The sequence below is a fragment of the Carcharhinus amblyrhynchos genome, chromosome 25 (genome assembly GCF_965287045.1).
Source record: "Carcharhinus amblyrhynchos chromosome 25, sCarAmb.v2.hapA, whole genome shotgun sequence".
Taxonomy (NCBI): domain Eukaryota; kingdom Metazoa; phylum Chordata; class Chondrichthyes; order Carcharhiniformes; family Carcharhinidae; genus Carcharhinus; species Carcharhinus amblyrhynchos.
In genome coordinates, this window is record NC_137348.1 from 1,765,695 (window position 1) to 1,779,561 (window position 13,867).

At 52.6% G+C, this 13,867-nt stretch overlaps 1 protein-coding gene across 1 annotated transcript in view; it reads left to right on the top strand.

The window, feature by feature from the left end:
* The window catches only part of col5a1 (procollagen, type V, alpha 1), a 268,503-nt gene that overhangs the window by 169,371 nt on the left and 85,265 nt on the right, over positions 1 to 13,867 (top strand). Inside the window, exons 26-30 of the mRNA XM_080212368.1 lie at positions 3,066 to 3,110; positions 4,522 to 4,575; positions 7,881 to 7,925; positions 8,533 to 8,586; positions 11,338 to 11,445. Coding sequence (XP_080068494.1) covers positions 3,066 to 3,110; positions 4,522 to 4,575; positions 7,881 to 7,925; positions 8,533 to 8,586; positions 11,338 to 11,445 — 306 coding nt within the window. The remainder of the gene's footprint in view (positions 1 to 3,065; positions 3,111 to 4,521; positions 4,576 to 7,880; positions 7,926 to 8,532; positions 8,587 to 11,337; positions 11,446 to 13,867) is intronic.

Consider the following 13,867-nt stretch of genomic DNA (forward strand, 5'->3'; position numbering starts at 1 on the left):
TTTGCACTGGTGGGGAAGGTAGTCAAGAAGGCATACGGCATGCTTGCCTTCGTCAGCCAGGGTACTGAGTTTAAAAATTGGCAAGTCACATTGCAGCTTTATAGAACCTTAGTGAGGCCGCACTTGGAATATAGTGTTCAATTCTGGTCCCCACACTACCAGAAGGATGTGGAGAGGGTACAGAAAAGATTTACCAGGATGTTGCCTGGTATGGAGGACATTAGCTATGAGGAGAGGTTGGAGAAACTTGGTTTGTTCTCACTGGAGCGACAGAGGTTTAGGGGCAACCTGATAGAAATCTACAAGATTATGAGAGGCACGGACAGAGTGGATAGTCAGAAGCTTTTTCCCAGGGTGGAAGAGTCAATTGGTAGGGGGGGCACAGGTTTAAGGTGCGAGGGGCAAGGTTTAAAGGAGATGTACGAGGCAAATGTTTACACAGAGAGTAGTGGGTGCCTGGAATTCGTTGCCGGGGAAGATAGTGGAAGTGGATACGGTAGTGAGTTTTAAGGGGCATCTTGGCAAATATATGAATACAATGGGAATAGAGAGATATGATCCCCAGAAGCATAGGGGGTTTTAGTTAAATTGGTAGCATGGTCAGTGCAGGCTTGGAGGGCGGAAGGGCCTGTTCCTGTGCTGTAATTTTCTTTGTTCTTTGTTTTTAAAGCAAAGATAGATTAATTTTTGAATAGTAAAGGAATTAAGGGTTGTGGTGAGCGGGCGGGTAAGTGGGGCTGAGTCCATGAAAAGATCAGCCATGATCTTATTGAATGGCGGAGCAGGCTCAAGGGGCCAGATGGCCCACTCCTGCTCCTAGTTCTTATGTTCTTATATTACACTGGTAGGGGAGTTTTCACTGGCGGGGGGGTTACACTGATGGGGGGGTTACAGTGGCGGGGGTGGTTACACTGATGGGGGGGTTACACTGGTGGGGGGGTTACACTGGAGGTGGGATGGGGGGGTTACAGTGGTGGGGATGGTTACACCAGCAGGTAGAGTGATTGAGGTTTACAGCATGGAAACAGGCCCTTCGGCCCAACTTCTCCGTGCTGCCTTTTTTTTAATCCCTAAGATAATCCCAATTGCCCGCATTTGGCCCAATCCCTCTATACCCATCGTACCCATGTAACTATCTAAATACTTTTAAAAGACAAAATTGTACCCGCCTCTACTACTACCTCTGGCAGCTTGTTCCAGATACTCACCACCCTCTGTGTGAAAATATTGCCCCCCGGACACTTGTATCTCTCCCCTCTCACCTTAAACCTGTGCCCTCTAGTTTTAGACTCCCCTACCTTTGGGAAAAGATATTGACTATCTACCTTGTCTATGCCCCTCATTATTTTACAGACCTCTATAAGATCACCCCTCAGCCTCCTACACTCCAGAAAAAAAAGTCCCAGTCTATTCAGCCTCTCCTTATAACTCAATCCATCAAGTCCCAGTAGCATCCTAGTAAATCTTTTCTGCACTCTTTCTAGTTTAATAATATCTTTTCTATAATAGAGTGACCAGAATTGCACACAGTATTCCAAGTGTGGCCTTACCAATGTCTTGTACAACTTCAACAAGACATTCCAACTCCTGTATTCAATGTTCTGACCGATGAAACCAAGCATGCCGAATGCCTTCTTCACCACTCTGTCCACCTGTGACTCCACTTTCAAGGAGCTATGAACCTGTACCCCTAGATCTCTTTGTTCTGTAACTCTCTCCAGTGCCCTACCATTAACGGAGTAAGTCCTGCCCTGGTTCAATCTACCAAAATGCATCACCCTGCATTTGTCTAAATTAAACTCCATCTGCCATTCGTCAGCCCACAGGCCTAACTGATCAAGATCCCATTGCAATTGGAGATAACTTTCTTCTTTGTCCACATTGCCACCAATCTTGGTGTCATCTGCAAATTTATTAACCATACCTCCTATATTCTCAATCAGATCATTAATATTGGGGGCGTTTAAGAGATCCGTGGATAGGTTTATGGACGAAAAGGGATTGGTTTAGGTTAGTGGGTCATTGTTTTTTAACTGGTCGGCGCAACATCGTGGGCCGAAGGGCCTGTTCTGCGCTGTAATGTTCTATGTTCTATAAATGCTTACATTGCCTGGGGAGATTTTTCAGGATTTGAGTGTCACCACATTTATTGTCTTGCTGCAATCCGAAACAACAAAGACAATTACAACACAGGAACAGGCCCTTCAGCCCCTCCAAGCCTGCACCGACTGAACAACGTTTCCGGGGACCATATCGCTCCATTCCCATCCTATTCATGTATTTATCCAGAAGCCCCTTAAAACTGACTATCGTATCCGCTTCCACTGCCCATCCCGGCAGTGAGTTCCAGGCACTCGTTTTGTACAACCGAGTGAGGTCAAGCTTCAGGGGGCGGTTGGGAGTCACCCACATTGCTGTGGCTCTGGAATCACATGTAGGCCAGACCGGGTAAGGACAGCAGATTTCCTTCTCTGAAGGACATTAGTGACCCAGGTGGGTTTCTCTATTAACCTAAGGGCCAACCTGGAATGTTGTCGATTCAGAGAACGGTACAACACCAAGAGGCCATTCAGCCTGTGCTAGCCCTATGAAAGAGCTATCTGATTGGTCTCTGTGTTGCCCTGCTGCTCCCCCAGTGCCATGGAAACCTCTCTGTGATAATTTCATTTTGAAAGTTCCTGTTCAATCTGCTTCCACCGCCCTGTCAGCCAGAACCTTCCAGATCACAACAACTCACTGCGTTAAAAACTTCTCATCTTCCCCATTATCGAAGCTGAGTTTGATGGGTTTGGTTGGTTGGTTGGAGAATATGGAGCAAGGTGAGGGTGTGGAGTTTGCGTACAGGTCAATGGAGATCTGAGCAAGTGGGGAAGAGGTCTGAGGGGCTGAATGGCCTCCTCCACTTCTCTAAGACCCCCCCCAACCCTGAAATCAGATTCTCGTGACGTATCACCAACAAAGAGCGGGCAATGGGAACACGGAGGTGAGTGCTGAACCTGGCCGAGAGGGGAAGGTGACAGTGAGTTGTGGTTCGAATGTTTGACGATGTTCTCTCTGTGTCACAGGGTCACCCCGGCAAAGAAGGCCCCACAGGAGAGAAGGGGAACCCGGTATGTTCACCATCTGTTTCCGTCTTTCTTTCCCTTTAATCTATTCCTGTTCTGGATTCTGTGCAACAACTGGGTCTGTCCACTCCCCCCAGCCCCGCACTGTGTACACTGGGTCTGTCCACTCCCCCCTGACCCCGTGCTGTGTACACTGGGTCTGTCCACTCCCCCCTGACCCCGTGCTGTGTACACTGGGTCTGTCCACTACCCCCTGACCCCGTGCTGTGTACACTGGGTCTGTCCACTACCCCCTGACCCCGTGCTGTGTACACTGGGTCTGTCCACACTCCTCCTGACCCCGCGCTGTGTACACTGGGTCTGTCCACACTCCTCCTGACCCCGCGCTGTGTACACTGTGTCTGTCCACTCCCCACCGACCCCGCGCTGTGTACACTGGGTCTGTCCACACTCCCCCCGAACCCGCGCTGTGTACACTGTGTCTGTCCACTCCCCCAGCCCCGTGCTGTGTACACTGTGTCTGTCCACTCCCCCAGCCCCGTGCTGTGTACACTGTGTCTGTCCACTCCCCCAGCCCCGTGCTGTGTACACTGTGTCTGTCCACTCCTCCTGACCCCACGCTGTGTACAGTGTGTCTGTCCACTCCCCCAGCCCCGTGCTGTGTACACTGTGTCTGTCCACTCCTCCCGATCCCGCGCTGTGTACACTGTGTCTGTCCACTCCCCCAGCCCCGTGCTGTGTACACTGTGTCTGTCCACTCCCCCAGCCCCGTGCTGTGTACACTGTGTCTGTCCACTCCTCCCGATCCCGTGCTGTGTACACTGTGTCTGTCCACTCCCCCCGACCCCGCGCTGTGTACACTGTGTCTGTGCACTCCCCCCGACCCGCACTGTGTACACTGGGTCTGTCCATACTCCTCCCGACCCCGTGCTGTGTACACTGGGTCTGTCCACTCCTCCCGACCCCGCGCCATGTACACTGTGTCTGTCCACTCCCCCCGACCCCGCACTGTGTACACTGAGCCTGTCCACTCCCGCTGACTCTGTGCTGTGTACACTGGGTCTGTCTGTTGTTTCCCACTCCTCCCAACGCACCCCAGACCCTGCACTATATATCCACCCCAACCCCCACGCCACAGCCCCACACCATGTCCCCTATGCCCTCCATTCCCAGATCCGCACCGTGTACCCTGGGTTCCCCCAGCCCCACACCATGTCACCATGTGCACCGCCTCACTCACACACACCCTCCCCAGCCCCAACGTTTCCCCCTCCGATGTGTGTCACTGTAGTTTCTCTGTCCCGCTATCTGTCACTGAGCTGTGGTGAATACTGAGGGAGACCCTTTCCTGCAATTTCCTCCCTCAGTGAACCAACACTCCTCCATTGTCAGGGAGAACTTGCAATCTTTCCAATCTCATCAAATCTCTCTCTGAGTGTGATCTCTCTCTCCGCAGGGTGCACCAGGACCACAGGGTCCCATTGGTTACCCAGGACCACGCGGAGTCAAGGTAAGTTTCATTTCCTTGTCAATCCCAGGCGGAGACCCCAAGGGCAGAGTATACCCTGGGATAGGGCATATGGGATCCTTTCAACTCATCCACAGCTCCACTGGCTGCCTCACATCCATTGGCCACCTCTGATTGCCCCTTGAGAAGGTGGTGGTGAGCTGCCTTCTTGAACTGCTGCTGAGGTGTAGGTACACCCACAGTGCTGTTAGGGAGGGAGTTCCAGGATTTTGACCCAGTGACAGTGAAGCAATGGCCGATATATTTCCAAGTCAGAATGGTGAGTGACTTGGAGGGGGTGGGGTTCCCAGGTATCTGCTACCCTTCTCCTTCTACATGGTAGTGCATCGTGGTGCTGTCTCAGGAGCCTTGGTGAGTTCCTGCACTGCATCTTGTCGATGGTACACATGGAAACCACCATGTGTCAATGTTGGAAGGAGTGAATGTTCGTAGATGGGGTGCCAATCAAGTGGGGCTACTTTCTCCTGGATGCTGTTGAGTTTCTTGATGTTCTTGGAGCTGCACCCATCCTGGCAGGTGGGGATTATTCCATCACACCTCTGTCCCTTGTAGATGGTGGACAGGTTTTGGGGAGTCAGGAGGTGAGTTACTCGCTGCAGGATTCCCAGCCTCTGACCTGCTCTGGTAGATATATATCCAGTTCAGGTTCTGGTCAATGGTAACCCCCCAGGATGTTGACAGTGGGGGATTCAGTGGTGGTAATGCCACTGATTGTCAAGGTACGATGGTTTGATCCTCTCTTGTTGGAGGTGCTCACTGCCTCGCACTTGTGTGGTGTGAATGTTATTTGTCACTTGTCAGCCCAAGCTGAATATTGTCCAGGTCTTACTGCATTTGGACACCGAGTGCTTCAGTGTCTGAGGAGTTGCGAGTGGTGCTGAACATTGTGCAGTCGTCAGCAGACATACTACCCTGTTTTCCACAGACACTGACTCTCACTGGGGTACGGGTCCCACACACACTGACTCTCACTTGGGGTATGGGTCCCACACACACTGACTCTCACTGGGGTACGGGTCCCACACACACTGACTCTCACTGGGGTACGGGTCCCACACACACTGACTCTCACTTGGGGTATGGGTCCCACACACACTGACTCTCACTGGGGTACGGGTCCCACACACACTGACTCTCACTGGGGTACGGGTCCCACACACACTGACTCTCACTGGGGTACGGGTCCTACACACACTGACTCTCACTGGGGTACGGGTCCCACACACACTGACTCTCACTGGGGTACGGGTCCCACACACGCTGACTCTCACTGGGGTACGGGTCCCACACACACTGACTCTCACTGGGGTACGGCTCCCACACACACTGACTCTCACTGGGGTACTGGTCCCACACACACTGACTCTCACTGGGGTTCGGGTCCCACACACACTGACTCTCACTGGGGTACGGGTCCCACACACACTGACTCTCACTGGGGTACGGGTCCCTCACACACTGACTCTCACTGGGGTGCGGGTCCCACACACACTGACTCTCACTGGGGTACGGGTCCCACACACACTGACTCTCACTGGGGCACGGGTCCCACACACACTGACTCTCACTGGGGTACGGGTCCCACACACACTGACTCTCACTGGGGCACGTGTTCCACACACACTGACTCTCACTGGTTTCATAGATTCATAGAACCCTACAGTGCAGAAAGAGGCCCTTCAGCCCATCGAGTCTGCACCGACCACAATCCCACCCAGGCCCTACCCCCAATCCGTATATATTTTACCCACTAATCCTCTCTAACCTATGCATCTACGGTCAATTTTAGCACAGCCAATCAACCTAACCTGCACATCTTTGGACTGTGGGAGGAAACCAGAGCACCCGGAGGAAACCCACGCAGACACGAGGAGAATGTGCAAACTCCACACAGACAGTGACCCGAGCCGGGAATCGAACCCAGGTCCCTAGAGCTGTGAAGCAGCAGTGCTAACCACTGTGCTACCGTGCCGAGGGGCAGTTGATTGTAAAAGCTGATGGTTTGCGGTGTTGCTGGATTCAGTTTGGGGTTTGAGAATTTCTTGGAGTGAATTTGCAACCAGCCAGTGGGTGGCTTCTGGCACAAACAGAACTTGAAATTAAAAATCATATTTGTAATGTAAATTCGTTCCGGAACAATAGGAGTTTTGTGGATAGCAGTTTGCCTCGGGGCGGTGCAGTTGGACGCTGGTGGGGAGTGTGAGATGCAGGAGCGGTCAGGAGGGCGGGGGCTGTATCCCAATCCAAGCCAATGACCACTGGGGGGCTGCAGTAACCTATCTGGTTGCCAGGTGCTGTGTTTGTCCAGGACTGAGTCAGACGTGGCATCTGCAGTCAGGCATAGCAGTGTGCCAACTTGCCTGCTGGGCCAGTCCTCTTCCATCCAGGCGTCCATCTCAGTTCTTCTAAAAGACCAGTTTTTGGTTCATTTCGATTAATGTGTGTCCCAGAATGAGGCCATTCAGCCAGCTGTGTCTGTGCTAGCCACGAACGAGCGAACCAGTCGAAAGCTAGTCTTGTGTTTGGACCCTGGGGAGACAGCATCACCTCCTGGGCAAAGCATGGGGAGGATTTCTGCAACCTCAGTGGGCAGCAAATTCCAGACCCCCCCTTCCCCACCCCCGGCAAGAACGAGGGTCTGAGGCCATGAGAGAGAGAGTGTGCGGTGGTCCAGCGTGTGTGAAAGGTCAGTGAGAAGGTCAGCAGGGGTGACACATGGGACAGAATGTTAAAGCAGGGTTAGGGACCACACCCTCACCCTCACCAAGAGCAACATCAGTATGGAACTAACCCCTGTCCTCCACCCCCCACCCACACCTCTCCAACCCCTCCCCACCCCCTCCCACCCAGGTGGGGTGCAGTGAGTACCTGGACACCCACCGGTTTAATCTCCCTCCTGTCCAAAGCAGCCCCACTGGGGAGGGGGGCATGATGGAGCCCCCGGGGTTCCGGTGGGAATTCCAGAGTGGGATGTGTGGGGTGAGTCGGCCAGGGTGGGGGAGCTGTGCCAAGTATCTCCGTTCTCAATGCCCTGTCCTGGGAACCATGGGGTTAGTCCCAGCGTAGCGGACAACAAAACCCACAGCGTGAAGCAGTTGAGGCCACCTCAGTGAATGCTTTTTTTAAGGATAGATACATTTTTGAACAGTAATTAAGGCTTATGGTGAGTGGGTGGGTAAGTGGAGCTGAAAAGATCAGCCATGATCTTATTGAATGGTGGAGCAGGCTCGAGGGGCCGAATGGCCTACTCCTGCTCCTAGTTCTGATGTTCTGTTGTTCTGTTTTCAGGTGCAGACGGTGTTCGGGGTTTTATGGGACACAAAGGTGAGAAGGTAAGGACCAGATTATTGAGCCAGGCTCCGAGCTTTCAGCTGCTCCACACCCTGGGGACAAACAGGGCTGCTACCCCACGTCACGCGTGTGTCGGGCGCGGGGGGTGCCGGGAAGGGGAGATAGGTGGTGTCAGGAGGAGGAGGTTGTTAGTTGGCGTGTCGAGGGTTGGGGGGGGGGGCTTCGGGATGGGGGGAGTCAGGCGGGAGGGGGGAGGTCGGACGTGCAGGGATGTCGGGCTGTGGGGTGTCGGGGCAGTTGGGAGTGGGGGGTTTTGGGAGTGGGGTATTGGGTGGAGGGGTTTATCAGGGGCGGGGTATCTGGTGACTGTGCTTTGCAGGAGTCAGTGAGTGATCTCTGGTTAATGGAGGGGTTTTGGGTGAGGGGTTATCGGGAGGGGTTGGCATGGGGTGGTGTCAGGAGGTGGGTATCGGAGAGGCGTGGGAGAGGGGGGTATCAGGGGTGGGGTATCGGGTGAGTGTGCATTGCGAGAGTCAGTGAGTGATCTCTGGTTACTGGCGAGGGGGGTGGGGGTGTCTCGGTTGGCGTGGCGTTGCTGCGTGGACAGCTGGTGGTCAATCTCATTCCTCCCTCTCTCTGCTCCCTCAGGGTGAAGATGGCTTTCCCGGATTCAAAGGCGACATGGGGATTAAGGGTGACCGAGTGAGTAACTCTCCTGCTCCGTGCCCTGCCATTCAACACTGCAATACCAGCACACAACCCTACAGCGCACAGAGAAGCCACTCAGCCCATCTTCCTCTGCTGGATCCCATTCCCTCGCACTCTCCCCTCAGAGCCCTCCAACATTTCTCACTTTCAAACATTCCCTTTTGAAAATAACCCAGGAACCTGCTTCCACTTCCCCTTCTCCAACTCACTGCCTAAAACAATTCTCATTCTCCCCCCACCCCCCCTCCAGGTTCTTTTCCCAATTCTCAACCCACCTCCCACAGGAAACACTTCCTCCTCATTTACCCCATGCCTCAATTCACTGCCTCTGCTCTGAGGGGAACAATCTCAGTCTCTGCAGCCTCTCCATGTGAACTGAGGTCCCTCATCCCTCAGAACATTCTAGTAAATCCCCTCCATCCCCCTCTAAGGCCCATTTGGCCCATTGAGCCCACACTGACCACAATCCCGCTCAGGCCCTATCCCCGTAAACCCACATATTTACCCTAGCTAGTCCCCCTGGCGATAAGGGGCAACTTAGCAAGGCCAATCCACCTAACCCGCACATCATTGGACTGTGGGAAGCAATGGGAGCACCCGGAGGAAACCCACGGTGAGAATACGCAAACTCCACACAGACGGTCACCCAAGGCTGGAATTGAACCTGGGTCCCTGGCACTGTGAGACAGCGGTGCTAACCACTGTGCCACCGTGCCCCTCCCTCCTCACATCTGGCTCTGACATTGTCACCCGTGTTGTTGGTTGGCATTCCAATATTCCCTCCATTTTTCTGTGCAAGCTACCAGCCAGTTCTTGGTGATGATTGTTCAGTAAGGAGGACGAGCCAAGGGCAGAATGATGGAGATTGCCGCAGTGTGGAAGTGACTCCCGTGTCTCTGCGCACTTCCCCACTGTGCCCCAGCTCTGTATTAGCACACTGACTAATACTCACATCCTCACGTACACTCAGTGAGGGTGCAGTAGCCGGAGTGTGACAGATTGGTGGATCTGCTGCTGTAATGATGATTGATGAGCATTGCCAGGAGATGCATTATCCAGTCCGCAGTCAGAGACTGACTGACACTTCCTGAAGCCTGAGGCCCCCCACTCACCACCGGATAGACAGAATGTTAACAAAACACCTCCTCGTTTCACCAATCAAATTGAAACTCCAGAACAGGCAGCCAGGAGTTCAGAACCTACAAACCAATCACCGTCCTGTGAAACACAACACCAAATGTACAAGTCACCTGAATCCTTTCATTAAACTGCCTCACTCCATCGCTCTCCCTCTCTCACCTCATCTCTCACTCTATCTCTCTCCCTCTCTCACTCCATCTTTCTCTCTCTCGCTCCCTCTCTCAGTCCATCTCTCTCACTCTCTGTCATCTCTCACTCCCTCTCTCTGTCCATTTCTCTCTCTCTCTCTGTCCATTTCTCTCTCTCACTCTCTGTCCATCTCTCCCCCTCTGTCCATCTCCCTCACTCTCTGTCCATCTCTCCCCCTCTGTCCATCTCCCTCACTCTCTGTCCATCTCTCCCCCTCTGTCCATCTCCCCCTCTCTCTGTCCATCTCTCTCTCTCATTATATTTACTGTGGTGATCTGTGTCTACACGGCAGTTCTTTCAGGCCAGTGGGTGTTAACTCGGGGGTTCTGATCCCTCCTCGACTCCTGAACCACGGCGCTGCCAAGTGTGTGAAACTGAAGTCTTGTTGCTGGGAGGTAATCACCGTGTCAGAGACATTTACTGTCACGGTTTGTGTGAGACACACCATTCCACACTGCCCCCCAGCCCCACAGCTAGTTCCAACCACATTCCATATGACACTGGTGAAACACAGCACATTGTAAATCCAAACCAGTTCACAAAAGGAGCTTTGTTCAAACAGGAATTGGTGTTCTGTCCAGACCCTGTCACCAGAAGAATGAAGCAATCCAAAATATTTCACAATTTCTACTTTCCAAAAAGTTAATTCATATTCGGGAATGACAAAGTGAGAAATGAATGAGGTCGCGAGCCGGAATTCTGGAGACTGAGCAAAGCTGGATGGGTGCAGGGGGCGGACGAGAGCAGAGAAAATCCACATCTGCTCAGAGTCCCACTTAGTGTGGGAGCCCTGACCCTGCACCTACCATCAGGAGTATTTGAGGTGTACACCCTGTGTGCTACTCACTGTTTGTGTCCCTCACCTTCCTTACACCTCACTCCAGCCAGCCCTCACTGCCCATGACACTGGCCAGCAGAATGTGTTGTAATTAAACACTCCGTGAACCCCCCCAGATCTTTCCAGAGTGACTGATTTCTGAAACTAAAGCAGGAAATTCTGGAAAGCTCAGCAGGTCTGACAGCGCCTGTGGAGATAGAGTGAATATTTCGAGTCTGGATTGACCCCACCACGGGACTGAGCTTGGAACATTAACTGCATCCCTCTCTCTCTCTTTGTCTCTGTCTCCCTCTCTCTCTCCCTCTCTCTCTCTGTCTCTCTCTCTCTGTGTCTCTCTCTCTCTCTCTGTCTCTCTCTCTCTCTCTCTGTCTCTCTCTCTCTCTCTCTCTGTCTCTCCCTCCCTCTCTCTCTCTCTCTCTGTGTCTCTGTCTCTCTGTCTCTGTCTCTGTCTCTCTCCCCTCAGACACTATCAGACCTGCTGAGATTTTCCAGTATTTTTGGCCTGGATTTCAGATTTCCAGCGCCTGCAGTATTATGTTTTTGGTCAGCTGATTGGTGTTTATTTTGTTTCCTGCCAGGGGGAGCTGGGTCCAGCTGGTCCCCGGGGAGAGGACGGCCCTGAAGGTCCCAAGGGTCGCTTTGGACCTGCCGGAGATATCGGACCACCCGGACCTGCCGGGGAAAAGGTACTGGAAAATGAAGCAATCTCTGAGGTCTCTCCAAGAGGGAGGTCAATAAAACTCTCCCAGTCTGTCCCCACCCTTCACCTCAACACTGCTAACCCGTGTCCGGCTGTGGAAATATTTTGCATATTTACTCTGGCACTTTCTCCATGTCTATGAGGCGGAATAATGAGGCACTTCCCTGAGGAATCATTCCGACACGTCCAACACTCCAACCCAGCACTGTGAGGAAGAATGAAAATGTGTTGGAGGTGATGGACATCAAGGATTGAGGTTTTGGGAAGTGAGGGAGGTGAGGAGAGGGTGGGAGGTGCGATTGTGAGATTTTCAGGTTTTTCATTCATTTTGAAATGTGGGTGTCAGTGGCTGGGCCGACATTCATTCCCCATCCATAACTGCCCCTGGAGAAGGTGGCAGTGAGCTGTCTTCTTAAACCTTCTGTAGTCCCTGAAATGTAGGTACACCCACAGTGCTGTTAGGGAGGGAGTTCCATGATTTTGACAACAGTTAGTGAAGGAATGGCGATACATTTCCAAGTCAGGATGGTGAGTGACTTGAAGGGGAACCTCCAGGTGACGGTGTTCTCAAGTAGCTGCTGCCCTTGTCCTTCAAGATGATAGTGGCCATGGGTTTGGAAGGTGCTGTCTAAGGAGCCTTGGTGAGTTGCTGCAGTATATCTTGTAGACAGTACACACTGCTGTCACCATGGTGGGGGGAGTTTGTGGATGGGGTGCCAATCAAGATAACTTGTACTGGATGGTGTTGAGCTTCTTGAGTGTTATTGGACCTGCACCCATCCAGGCAAATGGGGAGTATTCCATCACACTCCTGACCTGTGCCTTGTAGATGGTGGACAGGCTTTGGGAAGTCAGGAGGTGAGTTACTTGCTGCAGGATTCCCAGCCTCTGACCTGCTCTGGTAGCCTCAATATTTATATGGCAAGTCCAGTTCAGTTTCTGGTCAACAGTAACCCCCAGGATGTTGATAGTGGGGGATTCAGTGATGGTAACCCCCAGGATGTTGATAGTGGGGGATTCAGTGATGATAACCCCCAGGATGTTGACAGTGGGGGGGATTCAGTGATGGTAACCCCCAGGATGTTGACAGTGGGGGGGATTCAGTGATGGTAACCCCCAGGATGTTGATAGTGGGGGGGATTCAGTGATGGTAACCCCCAGGATGTTGATACTGGGAGGGATTCAGTGATGGTAACCCCCAGGATGTTGACAGTGGGGGGGATTCAGTGATGGTAACCCCCAGGATGTTGATAGTGAGGATTCAGTGATGGTAACCCCCAGGATGTTGACAGTGGGGGATTCAGTGATGGTAACCCCCAGGATGTTGATAGTGGGGGATTCAGTGATGGTAACCCTCAGGATGTTGACAGTGGGGGGATTCAGTGATGGTAACCCTCAGGATGTTGACAGTGGGGGGATTCAGTGATGGTAACCCTCAGGATGTTGACAGTGGGGGGATTCAGTGATGGTAACCCCCAGGATGTTGATAGTGGGGGGGGATTCAGTGATGGTAACCCCCAGGATGTTGACAGTGGGGAGGATTCAGTGATGATAACCCCCAGGATGTTGATAGTGGGGGATTCAGTGATGGTAACCCCCAGGATGTTGACAGTGGGGGGATTCAGTGATGGTAACCCCCAGGATGTTGATAGTGGGGGATTCAGTGATGGTAACCCCCAGGATGTTGACAGTGGGGGGATTCAGTGATGGTAACCCCCAGGATGTTGATAGTGGGGGATTCAGTGTTGGTAACCCCCAGGATGTTGATAGTGGGGGATTCAGTGATGGTAACCCTCAGGATGTTGATAGTGGGGGGATTCAGTGATGGTAACCCCCAGGATGTTGATAGTGGGGGGGGATTCAGTGATGGTAACCCCCAGGATGTTGACAGTGGGGAGGATTCAGTGATGATAACCCCCAGGATGTTGATAGTGGGGGATTCAGTGATGGTAACCCCCAGGATGTTGACAGTGGGGGGATTCAGTGATGGTAACCCCCAGGATGTTGATAGTGGGGGATTCAGTGATGGTAACCCCCAGGATGTTGACAGTGGGGGGATTCAGTAATGGTAACCCCCAGGATGTTGATAGTGGGGGATTCAGTGATGGTAACCCCCAGGATGTTGACAGTGGGGGATTCAGTGATGGTAACCCCCAGGATGTTGACAGTGGGGGGATTCAGTGATGGTAACCCCCAGGATGTTGACAGTGGGGGGATTCAGTGATGGTAACACCATTGAATGTTAAGCGGCAGTTGTTAGATCCACTCTTGTTGGAGACAGTTATTGGCTGGCACTTGCCTGTTGTGGATGTTGCTGCCACTTGTCAGCCCAAACCTGGATATTGTCCAGGTCTTGCTGCATTTGAGTATAGACTGCTTCAGTATCTGAGGAGTCAAAGAACAAAGAA